This window comes from Crocodylus siamensis, chromosome 10, assembly GCF_052110815.1.
Source record: "Crocodylus siamensis isolate JL-2025a chromosome 10, ASM5211081v1, whole genome shotgun sequence".
Taxonomy (NCBI): domain Eukaryota; kingdom Metazoa; phylum Chordata; order Crocodylia; family Crocodylidae; genus Crocodylus; species Crocodylus siamensis.
This window is the reverse complement of record NC_143404.1, coordinates 31,998,851-32,020,591: the sequence shown is the minus strand read 5'-3', so window position 1 is coordinate 32,020,591 and position 21,741 is coordinate 31,998,851. Positions and strand designations below refer to the sequence as shown.

General features: G+C 41.9%; 1 protein-coding gene across 3 annotated transcripts in view; it reads right to left on the bottom strand.

Annotated features, from left to right (window-relative positions):
* FGF18 (fibroblast growth factor 18) overlaps positions 1-21,741 on the bottom strand; it is a 119,248-nt gene that overhangs the window by 45,429 nt on the left and 52,078 nt on the right. For all 3 annotated transcript variants that reach the window (XM_090065340.1, XM_090065342.1, XM_090065339.1), the window contains one exon: positions 18,778-18,958. In XM_090065340.1, coding sequence (XP_089921466.1) covers positions 18,778-18,958 — 181 coding nt within the window. The remainder of the gene's footprint in view (positions 1-18,777; positions 18,959-21,741) is intronic.

Here is a 21,741-nt window from a genome sequence, read left to right as displayed (position 1 = left end):
TAGGCTGGCAAGCAGGCTCTAGCACCCCGGACCTACTGGCCTGGGTTAATGCAGGCCTCCCCCTGCCTTTCCCAATTGAAAACTGATTGCCAGTTCAGTTGGTTATCAGTTCAACCTACGCAGCTTAGAGGAAGCTGCCTAGATTAAATCGATTCAGCCCCAGGCTTTTTGACCATCTGTACTATGCCTAACTGAACACGATCACTAGCAGACAGAGCACAAATTTTAAAGCAACCCAAACTGTAGGGAGGGATCCAAGGAGTCTGAAACAGGCCGGGAGATTTTGTCTCTCCCTTTACCCAAAACGTAACGGAGACCACTTCAATGTTGGAGAAATGAATGAAGATGATAGAGTACTATATCCAGTAGGGGAAGAAGCACTGATTTTTATAACACCTTTACTTTTGCAAAAGATCAAAATTTGAAATTAAGTAAAATACTGTCCAAATTTGAGTAGTGCATGCCAAATAAGAATGGAGATCCTTGAAAGATAGATTCTTCACATGTAGACAAACAACAGAACAAATAGAAAGTAGTATATTATTGAACTAAGGAGGCTGAATAGGAACTGTGCTTTTGGGAACCTGACAGTTTCTGATTGCAGGTACTGCGCCACAAGAATGGCTATTGCAGAATAGAGAGCTGTCTCCAGAAAAGACTATGCGACGTGCAGGGCAACAGAACTGTTAAGGCGCAGGCTGCAGAGCTGCACAGACAGCCCCTCTCGGTGTATGCATAGGCATGAAAGAATGTGGCGAGAAGAAGCGCTCCCTCATAGGGTGGTATTTTCCATTGGTAAGGATTCCTCTAAGAGAAGGAAAGCTTACAGGTAGCCATGCAGCAAAAGTGGAAGGCAACACAGCCCATGCAGTTGAACTGCATTTGGAAAGCTCTGTTTTTACCTGTAACAAAAGAAACCGTTTTGCCAAGCGCTGCAGATCCCACAAACAAAACCCTAGGGCACGTCCAGACAAGCGCAGCCATGCGGTACATGCCACATGTTCAGCTTTCTCCGCACTCCAGAGAACAGCTGATATCCAGGGGTCAAAAAATCCCATGCTGCAAGGACAGTGCACGCTGCTCAAAACCAGAGCCTGACTGGCTGCAACCATGCTCCAGCTGCTGGCAAGGCTCTAAGTGGCAGGATCGCCACAGCTGCAGCCCCAGGAGGCCCCCGGGACCCCAGCTAAGGCCCCACAGCCTCCCCTACCCCACCCAAGCTAACCCACCATGTGCCTGAGGGCGCATGGCACAGGCATTCCCTGGGGACCAAACGTCCACGCTCATGTGGATGTGGCCCTAAAGTACATGCAGTTAAGCATAAAGTGGAGGAGGAATTTGTTACAGATATTGTTAAATCAAGCAAAATCAATACAGAGGGACTGGATTTTGTTAGCACAAATGCAAGGAATGAGGGTTTCATTTAAACTGGACACTGGGGCTCAGGTTAACATTTTACCAGAATACAAATATAAAAAATTAAGATTGAGACAAAAAGTGAGTCTAACAAATATCAAAATAACTGGCTATTCCGGGACAAATATACCAATGAAAGGAAGATGCATTGCTAGCATCCAGTATAAAAAAGAGAGAATACCAAACTCCAATTCATTGTGCTACCTAAGGTGATACCATTTGTAAGAAACAGTCTAGTTAAATGTGTGCTTGCAGTACAAAAGGACACAACATTCATGCATCCTGATGATCTTCTTGGCCATCACAGTCCAAATCTGAACAGTCTTCTTAGGAGAAAGATCAGTTATTCCAGAACATAGGAAGCAACCATGTCCTTATGGGAAGAAATGTGCTTATGGACACAAAGGCAAATACAGAAAGAGGACATCAGCCTCAATAGTCTCTAGCTTATACATTTTGTGCTATGTGCAGAAGCACAGCTGCCAAAGGACTCAAGCCTATCAAAACTTGAAGGAAAAGCTTCCCACCAAAACAAATCAGAAACTGGATTTGATACTTCAGTCTATGAAGAAACTGAAACCTCCTGAAAAGGCTCACGTAGACTTCTTAAAAGCTGTAGAAAAAGGGAAATAGGAAAGTGAGTGGTAAAGACGCACTCCAGAGTGATGTGCTAGTAATCTCTCCTCTTTGGATGTTAACTGATTTTTGTATTTTTTATTAAAATAGAAGATGTCACAATAAAAATATAATTTAAAGATGCTTGCTAATTAGGAAGAAAAAGAAGAGTTGGGAACTGGAAAATGGTCTTTCAGTTAAGCTAGTTATTTAGTGCCAACAGTTATTCAAAAAGCTTGCCTACAGCTCCACAAATAAAGTTTATTGGTGGTTCTTCTCATTCATGTATGGCTGTGTTTACTGAACCTGGTGATCACTACACAGTCCATGCTAGAGACCTCCTATTTCCACTGCAGATGCACCAAATACTGCAGACAATATGCTCATTTCCTCGGATACCCCATGCCCAGAAAGACAGCAAAAAGCTTCGTGTGGCAAAGTGGAGAATTCTGCACTTTGTGCTCTGTATTTACAAAATGCACATTTAAAAAACTTTGCACCAACTCACAGCCTTGCAAATTGGACAACCAGCAAAATGATGCTGCCACTGGCCCCAAATAAGTTGCAGCTTCACCATTAACTTCAGTGGCAGCAGGAATATTGGCAGTTTATAAACCCAGGATTACAGAGTGCGGAAGTGGACAAAGCACCCTGGATCATCAGGAGAACCAAGCATGGGAACAGGAGTCAGCTCTTCAGCATTGTTCCCACATCACCAAAAGTCTATGCACTTTTAGGCCTTCACTGTACACCTCACCTCTTGTTTTAGTTTAAGATTACTTGCCCTTTAACCGGTGTGGGAAGTGGCAGATGTGGGCACACCTGTGACAACTTTAACCTAGCTAACTTGGGTACAAAAAGCTGCGAGGCTGTAATAGCACAGGCTGGAGTGTGACAATGTACAATACCCAAGGTCCAGAGTCCATCTTGGGCTATGGCTTGTGCTAATTTCACTAGCTGTCATTATTACACCTGTTGCTCCATTACATATGCCCCTTATACAAATAATCTACTTCCTAAATCAGCCAACCTTGGCTATATGGGTCATCCATTTAAATAGTACTGTATTCTTGCATTGTCAGTGCAGCACAAATAGGCACACCTGAACTAGATGTAATCTGGCAAATAAAGATAACCATAGCATTGAAAATGCAGCAGCAGGGAACTTATTGTGGACCAGGGCCCAAGTATGTTCTTACCATTCTTACAGGATTTTATAATTCATACTAACATGTTCTTACTGCTGTGGCTACTGAGATTATTACCATATATACTGCTGTGGATTAAAGCTAGATTCAAGTGACCTCAGGAATATCAAAAACACTGCAATTGCATTCTGACAGCAGTGCAGACATTGCATAAAACATGAACACGTAGCATACTATTCCTGATCAGGTCATAAGAATCCAGGTCCACCTGTTTCATGACATTCATGTGCACAGCTTCTATTATAATGCTTAGATACTGGACAAGAGTTTGATTTTACCATACATTTCAAGGATCATCCCATTTTCCAGATAGTACATGAGCAGCTACTAATTATGAACTTAGTTATTCCTTGACTATATTTCCACAGCACAACACAGTGCAGGGCAGATATAACAGAATCAGCTTGCTCAGGTATTCTTGAGAAGGGCACAGTAGCTTAGTCAGAGCATTGCACTAATAAGGCTATAATGCTTCCACTACCTGAGCTCGAGTTCATTCATAAGTTGTCCACGTCTCTCTAAATTGCACTCTATACCCAGTGCTCTCCATTAGCTGACACAGTGAGCTTGATTTCAGCTTGGGGCCCTGAAACTCTAGTGCTGTAAAGTCCAGCAAGAATGAGTTCAACAATAGTCTAAGCAAGACAGTAAAATGCCCACAGCCCACTGTCCTGCTGAGAGATCCAACAACAAGAAATGAAAGAGTAAGTTGGATAGGACTGACTGGGAACATGGGCCAGGCAAGGACAAGGCAAGACAACGGAATAATACTGCTTTGTAGCACTTTCTCAGGGAAGTTTCCATCAAAGGAGCTACTACAGAGCCTGAGACAGTTTTAAAATGTTTTCCCAAGGTAGAACCCACAGGGAAAAGCTGGTTTGTGGTAAAAGCACTTCTGATAACAGAATATAAAGAACAAATGAAACTCCCAGAAAATACTGACAAAATGTCTCTCAACAGTATCTAAGTTGGCTTTAGCTCTTTGAGACCCTAATAAAAGTCAATAAAATAACTTCTGTGAGCAAAAGCTGCAGGATTGGGCCCACTGCTGGGACAGTCTGCTTAAGTATAAGCTATGTTCAATAGAGGGAAATCAGGTCCATGCCAGGAGCACTTTGCCAGTCCTGTACTGCTATAGCAGTACCTTGTAGAAGGAAAGAGCTTTGAAAGATGCATAGCTCATACCAATAAAACTGTGGTTTTGCTAGTGTAGCTTATTTCAGTGCCCCTCTGCTTCCCAACCAAATGAATTAAGCCATCCCAACTTAAGCGTAGTTTTGCTGGTACAACTGTGACTGTACAAGGTAATTTTGCTGAGCTTTGTCAGTCAGGATCTCTCTCACCTCTTCACACGTCTGGCTGATACAGCTCTACCACTAAAATCCTGCAGTGAAGATCTAGCCTCAGAAATATTTGCTGGCTAGACTAACATTTTCTCACTACTGGGGCTCATAACCAGCAGTGTTAGTTTACTGTTGACAGGTAACAGTAAAGCTTTAGTGCTTCAGGGTGGCAAAGATAATGCACAAAGCAGACAACTAGAGAAATAAGTGCAATTACCTCAATGCCATGCTCCCAGCTTCTCTCAGCTGGATTGATTTTCCCAGTGGCTACAAGGCTTTTAAATTTAGTTGTTGGAATCCCCATATTAATAGGTATAAGGTCACTATCCTTTTGCTATTCACCTACAAAAGTGTCACCACTGAAAATGCAAGGAGTCAATTCAATTAAAATGTAGATGGAGAAGCAACTAAAATAAAGGTAAATGAAACTGCAGACTAAATGTCACTCAAGGACTGAAAACAGGTGCTACATCACAGTCTACCAAAATGCATTATATCCTGAACTAAAAATTAACAAGTGTAGCTTTGTTTTCTATGGGTTAAAATGATTTTAAATGTAAAGCCTTAGTGGAGGCATAAGACACAAAAACAAGTTGCATTACTTGAGGAATTAGAGACCCAGTTCTCCTCACCCTCATGGATGCAAATCAGGAGCAGCTCCAGTAGGTGAGGGTTCACTAGTGTCAGATTAGTGCAGAGGAGACCCAGGTCTCTGTTATGATAAAGAGCTCTAGCCAAAAGCCCTTAACTCCCACTGGCTCAGTTTGTTACATGACAAATATCTTCATTAGGATTGCCATGTTGCTATGCTTGTTTTAGTTTTCCAAAAGTAAGAAGTTTTTTCAGAAAGCCATAGCTGATGTAAATGGAATCAACACAAGTAGGCCCATTTACACCAAGTGGCCGCATCAAGACACGCACAGCCATGCAGTATGTGGTGCTGCAGACATCGGCAGTGCTACATAGTACAAACCGCACAGTCAGCTGTTCTCTGCACTGAAAGGGAGCAGCGGGGATGAGGGGGCTTGACCCCTGGATATCCAGGGGTCAAAAAATCCACACACAAAAAGAGCAGAGCAGCGCATATGGAAGCAGCATGAGCCCCTCAAAACTGAAGCCTGGCTGGTCGAGCCACACGCTGGCAGCCAGCCAGCCTCCGAGCAGCAGACTCGCTGCTGGTGCAGTCCTGGGAGGCCCCCCAACCCCTGCTAGCGCCAGCCCGGTGCTTCCTTTGGCCTGCCCTGCCGTACCCGGGGTAACTGCTGCATGCCAGAGGGTGTGTGGCACAGGTGTTCCCCGGGGACAGCAAGTGGCGGCACAAGGTGTCCCACTGCTAGTTGTCTTGGAGGAACTAACATCTATGCTTGTGTGGACATGGCCAAAGACTATTGCCTGTTGCTGACAGAATCCATAATTTTAAACCAAGAATTCAGAATGCCCCAAAAATGCTTCATAACTCACTAACACAATTCTGAAATCATTTTCTTGATGCCTGTAAAGCTCTGAGCTGCATGGGCAAGTAAAGGTAAATGTAACCTGTTGGGATATTTCTCCAAAGCTAGTTGTGCAGACTTCACAATAATCCTATATTAGCAGTTATGGTTTCCATTAAAGTTTTGGGGCTCTTAGGCAATGTGAACCTTTCCACCCATTTTTCAGATGCAAGAATTACAGTGTACAGCAAGGCATGGGATACGATTCCAAGAGAAAACTTGCTATCAAGAAGTAAGGCTTTCACTGTTACTTTTTATTTTTAATCCTTTTCTGGGATGCCGTTCCATTTCTTCGCTTAACCACTGCCCTCTATGTCACCATAGTGAAGGCTCCTCATTTACTCCAGTCTCCAACCACTTCACAGGCAGTTACAGCTGGTCTACACCTGCTCCTCCAGCTTTCCTACTTCAGTTTTTCTCCTGCTGGTGATTTTCTTTCCCAGCCATTTCAAGAATGAAGGGTTAGAGGCTAAGCATAGACAGTTAAAAAGCTCAAGGCTGAAATCAGTTAAATCTTCACAAGTTAGTCTCAGTTGCATAGATTGAACCAATAAGCAAGTTAACAGACATTCACATTTGATTCCAGAAATGCAGTCACATGCCTGCAGTGGCTCAGGCCAGAAGCCAGGAGACACTACAGTATGTCTCCCTGTTCAGCTGGAGTAGACAGCCTGGGCCAAGGCCTGCCTGCCTACCCTGCGAAGGGGTGTTTACAGAGGAAGTGCAAAGCATCCTGGGATGCCGAGTGACTGAGTTAACTTAAACCTGGAGGGAATCTGGGACAGAAGTTCAATAAAGCAATTTAACCTAAATCAGTTAAATCTAATACTACATCCACCCAGTTTATCCTAAACTGGTTTCAGCCATTTTGAAACGGGTTTGTGCGCACTGAACTTATATTGTGTTACAGATTTGAACCAGTTTCCAGCCACTTATACTGGCTTATATATAATTTCTGTCCCTAGTCTAAAAGAAAAATATCAATTGTTTCAACCTGAAGCCTGGATCCCAACAGTATACACTCATCATAAGCTCAAGTGCCATTCACAATACCCTCATTAATACCCATTAATACGCCTGCATCAAAGGCCTATTAATCATTCCAGTTGCATTGTACAATTCCAATTATATGCTGAAGAATAAAAACTACTGGGGCGCTTGTACATGTGACAGGGGTTTAGTCCCCTTAACTGAGACACTAGGTTTGTAATTGTGATGATTAAAAACCCACCATTTCAAGTTAGGGGCTTCTCTGCCACTGTTATGGCGAGGGGCCCAATCCATTTTTCTTTTCTTTTGGCTAAGCCTGCCAAGTTTCCTGTGACCATGGGGCCAGTTGCCAGCTGGCTAAGCAGCCCCTGAGCTGCGGGGGTCCTGGTCCCTCCCTCCATGGGGCTGCCCGAATGGGCGACTAGATGGCTGTGTGCTGCCCCAGCTCAGAGGCAGCGCCCGGTCCAATCTAACTCTTCCCTAAGCCTGCCTGCTGGCAGCCCACCCAGGCAGCCCCAAAGGGTGCCACCATGGTGGAGACTGGGGCTGACCAGCAGCTTGCCCACACAGCCATGGGCAGGCTCTGCCAGGCCCCTCCCTGCTTCTTTCTTCAACCCTCCTCCAACAGCCAGGGAGTAAACTGTCAGATTAAGGGCTGCAACGTTACAGGTAGCTATGTTGCAAATTAAACTACATGGGAATGTCATTTATCTTGCAAAGTAACACATTCATTTAAATCTGAAGAAAAAAATGTACGTGTAAAGTGTAAACCGTAAAAACAGGTAATTTTCATCACATGTACAAGCACCCCTGGAGAGTAAGACAGAACTAAAAAGACTGCAGCATGTTGCACCATCAAGTCCTATCTCCTTCCAGCCAAAAATGAACTGATCCAGTCTTGTAGATCCAAGAATGGCCCAAGAAGCCTGGTTAGTGCAATACTCAGGGATTCTGAAAACTAAATCTCATCAGCCCCTTAAATGCTATGCAGAAGATTTCACTTCAGTAGTATCAAATTTATAGGCATACTTATAAATTACCACAGCCAAAACCAGGGACACCGAGTCAGAGAGACATTGTGTCAACATTAAAGCACAAATCCTCTATTACATACAATCTAAAACATTGAAAATGCATATTTAATAAGAACAAGACATTTTTTCCTATGCTGACAAACCAACATAGTGACAATTCACAAAGGGCAAGCTACAGGCTGTCATCCTCTCCCTTCATCAACCCTGTTTTCTCCTCATGTGCAGTAAGAAAACAACATTTTTTTTTGTTGGTCTGCTCTATTTTTTTATTCTCTCTCTCATTCAGATTTGCTTTGTACTTCTTGTGAACACTTTGGAGACTGCTGACACTTTACACATGTCCTCCTCAGCATCTGACTGGCAGGCAATTTGGAAAATGTCAGTATTGGGAAGGCCTAAATTCAGTGGTTGCTGAATGCTGATGGGACAATATTTGGTTCCAGCCACAGATGGTCATACTGGGGGGTATTTTCAATTCCTTTTGTGGAATCTTCCAGCTGTCCATGCAGACATCAGCTATTTCTCCCCTTTAGCTGCAGTAACTCTTTCTGTGCTTTTTACCTTTCTTCTAAATAAATTCTCTTGGAAATTCTGCTCTGTAAAAGTGTTCTTCTTTTCCTGTCTCAAATTGTTCCGAAGTGTTACAGTGCATTCCTAAAGCATAATTGCTGTCTTCTATCCCAGAGGTGGCTGCAGAAATTCCTACGCATATAAAACTTTTAAAAAGCTGTAAGATCCTATGGGAGGAAAGGCCCTGCGAAGAGTATGAGACATCATCATCACCGGCACCATCACTAGAAAAGCCCAAACTTGTCATCTCTTAACTTCAGAAAGACAATGCAGCTGACTGTACCAATCCACCTTAGCTATTGATATAGCCTCCAGAACTACAGCATCTGAGCAACTCACAACTTTTAATGATTTTATTCTCGCAACACAGGTTTGAAGGCACAACCTTGTTGTTTTCTTACTGCACGAGGAGAAAACAGGGTTGATGAAGGGAGAGGATGACAGCCTGTAGCTTGCCCTTTGTGAATTGTCACTATGTTGGTTTGTCAGCATAGGAAAAATTGTCTTGCTCTTATTAAATATGCATTTTCACTACTAGTCTCATATTATGGGTTGGGGACTAAGAACAGAGACTAACTAAAACTGACACAAGGCTAAGCAGAAACTAATGTAGGTCACAAGTCCCACCTTACCAGCCCAAACAATAGAACAGCCTTACTAATGTAAAACTTGAAGACTTATTTTCATTAAAATTATAAATTTAAAATGGTTTTAAAATTATATCAAAAGCCTTTTCAAAGGCTTTAAAACAAACCCTTTTTTTTCTTTTCTTGTAAATATTTAGCAAAATTGGGTGGGACCATTTTTATCAAACATAGTATTAAAATGGTTACTGACATATTTTTCATCTACTGAAACGGAGGCTTTTCTTAAAGGAAAAATCAAACTAATCACTTTGATGACATGTTGACAGTGTTTTCTTTGAACGAGCTGTAGTTAAAGCACTCCCACCGCCATTTTTTAACATGGGGACACTGATGCACGTGGTGCTCTGGGAGCGTCCACTAACTAAAGCACTGCCTCCCTCCCCCATATACACACACGCACACGCTCCTGGAGCATGCGTATAACCACCCTTGGTTTTGTCACTTGCACTGCTGGGCAGCTCGCACTCACTACATGGACTTTGGCGGAACTGTCCCCTCTCTGGCCAGACTAGTCCCCCACATTGTCCAAGATGGGTTTCTCTTGTACTGTTCTCTCCGTCATCTGGCACTGGGCACCGTCAGGGTTGGGATACAGGATATGCTAGACTACACAGTGAAGGGGCTCCTTGAGGTAGGGAGATGAACCTGGCTGGGTGGGGAGGTGGGGCAGACAGTGGGCTCACAGGGATGCATTGGTAGAATATCAAGCAATGGGCCAGAGAGAGAGTTTTGTCGAGGGGAGTAAAAACTCTATTAAATTACTGAAAAACAATTATGTAAACTTGTTTAAATTTTAAAAAACAATGAACATGGGTTTTCATTTTAAAATAGTACATAGAACTTGCAACTATTTTCAGGGCATCTCTGTGTCTGACAATCAAAAGAATGTTTTAATTCAGGAAATTATTAAACATATGGAAAACCTCAGGCACCATGGTATTAGGCTCGATGTCAAAACCTAGGTAAACAAATGCACCAGAACACTGAAGAACACAGTGCTATCATGTTCTCTCTGCCCTTATGAAGAATGAGTCTTTTGTGTGATCCAAGAAATACAACATTCAAAATAATGCAAAAATTCCCTCTACAATTCTGTTGTCTCCCATTAACTGGCACACTATACAGAACTTGCATAAAATGCTAATATCAGTTTCTCTCCTAACAAACACATCTATCTACACTTTCTTTCAGAAGCAGGAAAAAGAAGGGGGAAAAGTTGGGGTTTTCTGTTTTTTACCACAGCCAGGAAAGAACACTTAAAAAGGCAGCTGCACAAGCTTCAAGGAAGGAAGGTCTCATCACAACAAAGCAGAAACAGATATTATATTGACTTGTCTTTGGGGTCTGGCATTCACATTTTCATAAAGTGCCTACGAAGATAAATCACTATACTAATAATATTTGTATTGATTATCTAAACTGAAGCAGCAATCGACTCCATTGTCTCACTTCCTCTTAAATTGCTCGCAGATGGGATCCTATTTCCTATTCTGCATTTCTAATGAGAACACTTAGAGTGCATGTGCACACACACACACACACACACACACACAGATAGAGTTAACCAACCCCCCCAACTGACTCATAAAAATAATGTTCATAGCCCCCCACCATGTGAAAGCCTAGCCATGGTTTGCTAACCCCAACACCACCACTGATTGTGGGTACCAAATATTTCCAGGCACAAATGCTTACATTTTCAAAAGAAACTAGTGATTCGAGGGTTTCAGTTTTTAGATGCCCAGCTAGGGACCCCTTAAAAAGGTATATTTCAGAAAGTGCTGAGCCTCTGCCACCTGAAAAGCAGGCCCTTTAATTGAGTTTCAAGTTAGGTTCAGAAATGTTGAAGTAAAAAACTACCAGTCACTTCTGAAAAATCAGGGCAAATACCCCATGCTTGCTCAAAAGACAGGCAATTGACAGGCAGTTGTGGAATTGATAATTGTGCATATTCATTGTGCACGCAGTATTTTAGAGAGATAAATATTGAGGGGGGTAGACGGAGGTCTTGAAGAAGGCTGGGAAAACGTCACTATTTGAAATAGATTTTTCATAGCCTTGCTTTTTACTCCTCATCTGTCCTAAACAGAACTTCCCTCTACCTTGGCACAAAGACAGAACATAGGAAAGAGAAGAAAAAAAAGAGCCAACAAAAAAAATGTACAGATGGTTCTTATATAAGACAATTACAGCATATTTGAAACGGTTGCTGAACCTTTCAGAATAGAATCTAAGGTGATGGTAATCAAGCCCTCTCGTTGCCCAGAGAATCCTGGGAGGTCCAGCAACAGCCTTACTATTAGTGCTTTAACAAAGCAAGGAGCCTGCTTGCACTGTTTCCAATTCATCCAGCTGCCCTGTCACACTCAATGTCTCCTCACCCATTTTCAAAGGAAAACTTTGCCACCGGACGCTTGCACCACCCAAATGAGAAGGGAAGACATTACAAAAAGGCAATCAGTGGATGTTGTGCAAAAAAAAAAAAAAAAAAAAAGACAGCATAGCAGCTGGACAGCGAAGGCTTCCTTGGTTTAGCCCAATCACATGGCCCTGTATGACTGTACAGCTGCCACGGTGAATGATCATCGCTATGCTGAGGTCAGCTCTGCCCCCAGGCTAAGTAAGTGAAAATAAATGGTTTAGAAGATAAAAGGTCTTTAAAAAAAATTATTTGTCTTGTTGTCATGTCAAAACTGTAATGGGAAGAGACTGGAGGCAGCAATACCTAGTTTAAATAGGAAACAGCCATCCTGATGGTTTGGCTGAATAAATTACTGAGCAAATCACAGCTCATTCAGAGTATTTGCTGATATGTACTAAGACAGACAGGCCCTTTTTTTCTGCATATACCTGGCTCTTGGGAAGCAAAGCAGATTTCTAAAGGTTAAGCTTTTAAGTCATGCCTATGGAAAGATGTCTGTATGTAACTAGCCACAGTAACTATTTGGGGTATTGCCTCCCCTCTAGTAAGTAAACACTAACTCTGTGCCTTCCAGGCACAAGTAGTAGTTTTCATCTCCTTTCCTTCCCCATCACCCCTATTCCCAGGGGAGCTATAGTCAATCTCAACTACAGGAGGAAGGAAAAGGGTTAATTGGTTTTCCCAAGGCTGTTAAGGTACCAGAAATACTGAGAGAAGGGAATGACTTGCTAAAGGTGGGGCACAATGGCAATGGTATTTTATATTTGCTTCCAGATTTTGAGATAGAACAAATGGGATTCATTAGTGAAATGAGTTTAAGGATTTCTAGATTAGCTATCAGGCAGTAAAGCCCAAAGAACTCCTCAATCAGCTCATTAATTCAGTATGAAAAGATAGCGATTCCCAAACTAGAGATTATAGAGCATATGAGTAGGGCTGTGAGCCCCAAAGAGCCCCTACTTCTCCCAAGGCCATAATTAACAGAGGATGGGGACTTACCATGCCTCAGCTGCTCTTCAGTAACTATCTCTGTACTGGCTGCTACCCTGCAGTAAATTAATACTAAACCGGGGCAACTTAGACCGGTTTCATTCAGAGGTAACCCGCTGCAGTTCAGGTCTTACTGGGTACATCTACATGTGTATATTAATGCAATGCAAGAAAATCTGCCATGAGTTCACTGCTCCCCGGTGCCACATTTACATGTGCACACAGGACTGCAGAACCTTGAGCCAAGTTGGAGCGGCCCCAGCTGGCAGGGGCCATGAGGGAGTCAGTCTACCAGCCGGGGGCTGCTCTGACCCAGCTCAACGTGTTGCAGAGGCGCTAGCTGGGCCATGAGGTTGCTTCAGTGTAAGGCTTCAAGCAGCCCCTACACTGAAACACCCTTGTGCCCCAGCCAGCTGCATCATCATCTACATGTGCATTGCTGTAGATTAAAAACTCCACAGCAGGATAGCACTTGTAAATACTTAGAAAGGCAGCTGCACAAGTACTATACTGTAAATACAAGTACTATCCTGCTGCAGATTTAATTAGTTTCCTGCGGCCTAATAGGGCTCCTGTGAAGCTAATTAGTCAACTCCGCAGTAAATGTCTCATGCAAATACACCCACTGTCAGGTAAAAATGGCCACAGAGGTACTGCACTTTCTCTTGTAACACCATAAATTAAATAGGAAACAGCACATGAACAGTCACCACTTTACGAGTTGCACCAAATTGGAGATGTAACTGGAAAAAACTGGGGGAGAGCTGCTCTGGCTCCCTATAAATCTCCAAGTGGAATTCAGGACTGGATTTAAACTTCAGCGCATAAGACCCAATTATTCTCTACATCACAATGACAGACATGAGGCGAGTGGTAGCACTTAGGCTGAGACTCCCTGAAAAACAGAGGAAAATGCTGGCAAGGCACACAGCAACTGAAGTCAGTGAAGATCTTTCAAGATACTTCAGTGGCTTAGCATCAGGCCCTTGGAGAGGCATGAAGTTTAAAAAGAAGTGTTTGGTGCCTGAACAAAGAATTAAGATGAGAGACTTCATATCTAAGTACAGCTTCCCTTTTAGGGCAGATACAAACATACAATTAGCTCAAAGCATTATTATAAACTGGAATGCTTATTAGAAAGCATTTTCACAAAGGGGTCAGGCTAGTGAAATATTTATTGTGCTTTAGAAGAAAGCACCATGAGACAGTAAACTATAATAAAGATGATGACTTATCTACATATAGCACATTCCTTCTCCAAGGATCCCAAACGGCTTACTCAGTATAGCTAAAATTTATTCAAGTGCAGATGGCAAACACAGAATACCTTTTTTCTCTCTTTAAATCTCTGTTTTGAGGGCTTACATAGTGTATAGATCTTGATCTGACCCTCCACATAGGAATGAATTATGCCCGACATACATTAAAATTCTCATAGCTCTAAAAAGACAGGCATCTCTGGGGGGGAACCCATCAGCCAGGATGGACAACCAGTGGCAGACATGCCACACAAGCAGTATAGAAAGTAACTTCTCATGGATATACCTTTAAACTCCTCCACAGTGTAGCATTAGACTGTGACAAATATACTTTAAAACAAAATCACACAGCTGTGAAATACAGATGAGCCAAAGTGCCTTCAACCCAGCCTAGAGAGCTGCATCACACCAAGTGAACCGGACACAAAGATAGTGAACAAACAGTATAGAATGTCTTCTGCCTTTTGTGAAATGAAAATAAATTAGAGAGCTCTAGTGTTTCAGGTCATTGATCTCTATCTTTCCTATCTGTACCATTTATCTGAGATAGAATATAAAGGTTCCAGTTCCCTTTTTTGGCAAGCACATTAATTGTTGTTTTTTCTTTTCTTTCTTGAGGGTTTTTTCCCCCTCCTTCCATTTTCTGAATGAAAAGAGCCACTTAGACACCTGGTAAAGAAGTACTAAGCTTGTAATAAGAATATTGTTTTTCCAAGCTAGAGCAAACTACCTCAGAGTAGATTAAAAGATACTAAAGTAAAAATTAATTAGTTTATGGTCTTTTAAGAGATAATATTTTGCACATGTACATCACCTTTTAGCTAAGGGTCTCAGAGCACGTCAGGAACATCAATTAAGCTTTAAATCTCCCCTGCTCGCTTTTGTGAGATAGATAAGTATATTTAGATTAATTAGTGTTTCTGCAAGTGGTAGGCATTATTATTAGATGTAATTTAGTCTGATAATTGACTTATCTGTTTAAATGGATTCCCATATATTGAAAAAGGGATAAAATTCATCTGACTAAAAGGATTAAATTGACTCCATTCATTCTATTAACAGTTTTAATTCTCTGTTTAATAAATTAGACACAGAGGGCCAGATCCTGGTCTCTGAGTTAAGGCCCCTTTGTGCAAACCCAGAATTACACACCCGAATTATGTTGGCCATTTTGTCCACATCAGAATTTGCACTTGTACCCTCTGTTTGGAATTTCATGTCACCATATTCGCAGCTTTCTTTTACTAAGAGCAGCTCTATAGAAACTGTGCTGTGCTAATTACTGAGGCTATAGCTTTGAAACCACCACCTCACTGACTCAGACTTGATTTCACTTCTCTCCACATCTTTGCATTAAGCAATCTTCCAAGTGCAAGACTGCTCCTCATTTGGAAGATCAGAGTGTCTACTGGTACACAGAGTGAAATAATTCACTCATCTAGGTCAGGGAATAATTGCATGTATGCATGCACTCAGAAGTGATACAATAAATTCAGTGGTTGGAGACATGCTTAGGAACACACATAGTATTTCAGCACATTTCCCCAGAGATAACTCCTACCTTCTTCTTCCAGACTTGTGCCCACAACAGTTGCCATTGCACTAACCAGCAGATTTGCACACGGAATTTAGAACAATTAAGGCTGTGGCAATGACAATTTGTAACAATTAAGGATACACTCATGACAACCTGTTTGGGCTTTTTATGCAACCCAGAGGGCATAATACATGTTTGAATTCAACTCCTGTTCTACTTCCTCAAGCACCTTTTCCAGTTTTTGTCTCAACTTTTCAGACACCCTTCCTTCCAGAATGATCTTTGGACATGAACTCCATCTCTCCTCTGTTTACTTTCTGCATTAACATTATTTCTTCTTTCTGTTCTAACTAGTGATGTGGAGTTAGAGGACTATCCCCTAAAATAGTAGCAACATGCCCTAGAATAGCAGTTAGTAGTAGTCCAACCTCATTAGACTCAAGATGCCACTTGTTATTCTTAAGGCACCCATCAAAAATGCCAGCTTTTAGCTCGCACACATTTCTTGACCACAGAAAAATAATAGAGCAATTCTTCTATGGCAAGGAATCAGAAAGATGACAACAGGTCAAAATGGTTTTGACACTGTGGATTCCAGGGTGCCACACACCCTGGTTGAGAATCGCTTCCTTAAAAATAAATAAAGATGGCATTAGGAATCAGAAACTCCCAAATTTTAATCCTGGCTCTGATTTACAGAGCCACATTCCTGAGAGAATACTAACACCTCCCCTAAGTCAGCACCTGGGGCTCATGCCCTGCTCTGCTTCCCTCTCCCTTCTCCTTCCTCCCTCACTAGTTATGCTACTGTCAGAAACTGAAGGGAAGAGAAGAAAAGAGCACAAGACTCCTCTGTGGACACTGCTTTGGGTTAAGGGATTGCCTTTGAGTACTGGAAGATAAATATGTGTCTTTATGTATATCTTAGGAGATTGGATGCATCTTTAAATGGCAACCTGTTCGGGCTTTTTATGTAAACCCGGAAGGCATAATACATGTTTGAATTCACTCCTGTTCTACTTCCTCAAGTATATCTTTAAATGTTAAATTTATTGATAAGTTGGATTTGTTAATGAAGTTCTTAGGAAAAAAAACCCAGCCAACTGGTAGATGAGAGGAATAGTACCTCTTTACGCTGCAATATTTAGATTTGGTTCTAAAGTCAACTGTTTAGATCCAGAGATCTGGTTCAAATCTCTCTCTGGTCCTGATCAAAGGATACTCCATAATAGTGCCCCTGGGGGAAGGAGCTCCTTCAAAATAATGAATCCTGTGTCCTTGTCTTTGTAGCCAGTGCTGGCTGTAACACAGATGGTTCACCACCTCAGTGACTCTGACATCCCCCACCCCTTCATTATCACAGCCAGCAGCACTGCATGGGCCGCATCCTGGATATTCAGGCCCCACTTATGCTTTGAGCATGCCTGTACCATGTATGATGATGCATGGATTTCCATAACCCCTCAGCACTACTGCAGGTGAGAGAATCAGAAGGCTGGGCAAACCAGGGAGGCTTAGTTTTAGCAGTCAGAGAAGATGGGCTAGGATTCATCCATTTGAGGTCAGAGGGAGATTTCAGAAACTGAAGATAAGCTGGGGCTTCAAAGTGGGAGACTGCAGCATTCTCCAGAGGATGTCCTCGGAGCATGATGAGAAGAAACCTGAAAAAGTGCAGAGCTCCCTGCTGCCATACATGAGCTGGACATGCCAGTCACAGCATAGTTTCCAAATGGGACATCAGCATCCCCCTCTTCTAAAATGTATAGCTCATATTTGGGATTGTGGAGAGCTTTCAAAAGAGACCATGCATTCATGACAGAGACCAGAAAAAGGACAAAAGCAGCCAAATAGTGTTATCCGAGCACCTAACTGGGATTCTCCTCTCCCATTCTCCTGAGGAATTTTGGAAAAGCAAAGCACAACATTTACAAGCACCCTCACAAAGGCTTTGTTAGGTATAATGAGCTCAAGCGACTAGGGCTTTGGCCACACAGTAGGACTTGCCTCATTTCCCTGAGACTATCAGAACTATTTCTTCAAAGACACAAATGACACCTAGGTCTGATGTGACAAATCTCCTCTCCACAGGTTCCCCATGAGAGTAAATAATTTTCTGCAAGATTCTTTCTTTGGCCCATATCACAGTCCTGTACATGACAGATTTCATGTACACGTCACACAGGCAGTGTATGCTCATGAATTTCTAAAGTAACGTTCAACTGTGAGCCAGATATGGGGCAATAGTAAATAAGGTGCTTCTACTTTCCAGGTGGTTTTATGTTCTGCTACAGCACACTTGGCGCAACTTGGAGAAAACTACAATGCTGGGCTCACTAGACTAGCTTTTTGATCCTTTAGCTCTGATCCTACAACTCTTTACTCAGAACTCCAATTTAGTCCAATGGGAGCTGGGAATAGCACTGGGTAACTTCAAGTATCCATCCTTAAATCCCTTTCAATGAGGGATGCCAAGCTGACTAAAAACATGCTAGAGAGTATAAAGGAAAAAAATAATTTTCCAAATAGTTTTTCTATTTCAATTTCACAGCAGCATTTCTTTTATAAATCCCTGGCATAAGTTAAAATACAGGTAGCCAGCTCCAGTGCTGAGCTACAGGGAGTTCAACCATTTCACTGTGAAGAAAGCTTGGTTTGTTTCTTTCAGTTCTTTTGCTTCATACTTCCCTGAGCTTCAAGTTGAGCTTGGGACTGCAAACAACCCCAAAGCCCAAAGTAAAATTTGGCCAAAACTTGCAACATCCACTTGCTTTTAGCTTAAATATAAATTTCTCCCCAGAACCTAAGATGAGGAAGAGCAATCGCTCAAGACAGCTGAGACTCATTTAAAATTTGGCCCAAGGTTGCTCAGAAAGTTTTCAACCTCTGAAAGTCAGGACTATAGTTCAGGTTGCAATGGCATCAAAAAATCAGCTAAGTTTGGGACTTAGCATATATTTTTTAATTATCTACATGTTGCTGCCAGTGAGCTGCACTTCTGCAAGGTACTGAGAAATTTTTCCCCTTGAATGGGATACAGCTGGATAAATAGATGGAGCATTCTCTGAAACATCACTGGAGGACCTAATAGCCAAATAGGCCTAATTGGATATGGCAAATTCTTCATCCCTACCCTTCAAGAATTCTTCTTTTACCATTTGGGTTTGCCTTGCATCCTTCTGTTGTTCTCATCAAAACACATTAATTTCAAACTTTTTTTTACTGGAACCTTGCTGGTCACAGTAAACATTCTTACCATATTTATCTCCATCTTCTCCTTTGGCACTGATCCTCCTGCCTAGCACTTGGATGTGTTTTCCACTTGTCCTGCTGTACAGCTGATAGAGTCTAAGCTGCTTCCTGCTTACATCATCCCTTGCTCTTGTCTGATTCTCCACATGTATCCGAAAATCCACATTCTCCTCGGCAACAAACATCTAGTAAAAGAAGGAGAAAGGAAACCTTGTGAAACAAAAACAGCATTTTATGTACAGAGTTTACAAACCTACTGGCCAAGGAGTGCAACACAGACAGTCTACTTGGGCTTGGCTTCACTGAAGCTGCTCATATTGAGTAAAGACTGTAAGATCAGGTATTCATATTACAATTCTGGTTCTGTCCTGAAAACTGAACCTGCATTCTACAAATGAAACGGTGTCCTACCCTCTTTTTGCATTGACGCTAATAATTAACCCTTCTGCAGGCTCAGTTCTATCCTGATTTAAACCTGCACACCTTCCTGGCCTTGAAACTGTACCTCATTGACAGCTGTATAGACTCTACCACCAGTCAGCTCGCACAGGTGTCAGGTACTGGATCTGTAACTGAGATTGCATAGAAGATTCTAAGGAAAATATACATAGAAAAATTCTGGCTCCACCCCAGGTAGTTCTGTAGGACTAATGGCAGGTAAAACTATAGGAAAAAACTGATTTCTTAAATTACTCAGATGAAGAGGTCAGACTCTGTCTGTGCACATAGAGAAAATATGTTGAATGAGGTGTCATTTGCATGTAGCTGCTTTTCAGAATAATACTTTGAACAGTTTAGCCAACTGCAAAGCAGAATAGATCCAATTCATTGCGTAAGTCCTATTCCTGTGCATGTGCTTGAGCTCCCTGCTCCAGTTGGATCATAGCTGAGGAAAAGGACATTTGGACCAAAGAACAAGAGCACACCTTGCAGAATGAGCTACTGTCAGCAGGGTTCCCCTGTGCTTAGCCATTTTCCATCATTTTTCTGGCTTTTGTGTTGAGGAGAACTAACAAAATTTGACTGTAGTTTTAAATCTAGTCCTAGCTCCCTCCTCTAGCAGACACTTTTCAGGGGATCTCATTCCAGGATTAACATACATTTATTCCGTATATGTCAGAGGAGAGATATATTTTTGCCTGCAACAAAAAGCATCCCAGTTGTTACAAAGCAAAGGACTAAGCTACCAACAACTTTCTGAAGAAAGGACATTCTGGAGTTTCCCAAGAGGAAGTCTCACCAACCCACAACCCTGCTACTATTTCAGTCCCTGGAAATATTCCCACCTTAATTTAACATCAAATGCAAAGAAGTGAAATTAAATTGCTATCTAAAATTTATTATACTCATAGCAACATTGTTACCTTGTTTTATTTTACCTATGAGAATCTCCCATACAGTCCCTGTGTTGGACTGTATTTTGGCAGAAAATTCTCCTCAAATGACAAATCATTCACCAGCCAAAAAACAGTGGAAGATTCTTGAGCCACCAAAAATAAATAAATCTATGAGAGGGAATTGCTTCTTTTACTAGTAGGTCCTTGCCCTCCTTCCTTGCCGTGCTCACAGCCCACAACCCCCACCACCCCGGCTGGGCAGCTTGTCCCAGCCCCAGCCCCAATCCCTCTCTCCCCCACACCCCTTCCCTCCCCCCTCCACAACTGACTTGCAGCTGGAGGCCAAATCTTTTCCAAATCGATTCAGAGGCTTCCAATTCAATTCTGAGCTTTTAGTTGGTTTCCTAATTCAATCTGGATTCGGAGAATCAGTCACCGAATTGGGCCGAATCTCCTCCAGATCGAATCGGCTACCAGAGCTTGACACAACCCTAGTGGTCACCCCTGTGAGAAGCTACTTGCAAAGGAAAAAAAAAAAGTTTGGTGAATCCCAAATCAGTCCTGTTCCAGTCTGAGATATATAAGGATGAATAACCACAAGAAGTCAAAATGAGACCCACTTCCACTCCTGCTTCTGTTACTTTGTACCTGGAAAGGTGCTTAGAGTATTAAATGCTGCTTAAACTCTAAAAAGAGCTTTTGCTTTAAAATATTTGTACATTTATCAAGTACATGAGAACAGTAAGAAATGTGACCAGCACTAGGTGGAAAAGCCCAAGCTCAATCTGTCCTGAAAATTCAGCCCCTCACTGAGCAACCTAAGCAGAAGTATTTTATGTGGTGTAGAGACCACATCATTAAGGCTTCTAGGTCTGCAACATGTAGGATTGGCTTACTGCTCTCATTAAACACAGGAAATATGCTATTTGTACCCCAGGTTCTGTGAAAGGAACCAATTTAATTTAGGACAGAAGAATAAGAAATTTGAAAGAAATTGTAGGAGTTAACAAAATATGCAAATCTAAAAGAACAGAAGATGTAAGGAGACAAAGTAACATTCAAAGTAACAATATGAAGGAAGGCGAGGACTTAATAAAAGAAGCAATGACCTGTAGCACAGAAAGCAACAGCAGAAATAGGCTACTCCACCTACAGGACGGTACAGGAGATTAAAGGAGTCCTTAGTCCTGACATCGCCTAAGCCTCCGGTTTAACCAGATCCAGAGTTTCCTAAGTCACTGGCACTGAAGTGAGCAGAATTTGGCCTGCAATGTTAATAACCTATTTCTCTCACTTCTTACCTTTTTTTCATTTTGTTTTCAACTGATGCTGCTAACAAAGAAAATTAAACTAGTAAAACTAGACAGGTTCAAATAATATTGACAGTCTGCCTCATACTCATAAGAGCAAGACTATTTGTAGCTAAGACTTTGGCTCCATAATTTTAAGATTTAAAACAGATTTTAAATCAAAATGACATTGTTACAATGCTTTCACCACATGCTAATGAGTTTCACATTTTTTCTAGAAAAAAATAAAACAGGTGGGATGTGAAGTTTGTTTTTTTTAAAAAAGGAAGGCTTTAAGTCACCAAAGCCACACATTTTCTGGGACAAAAGTAATTACTAAGC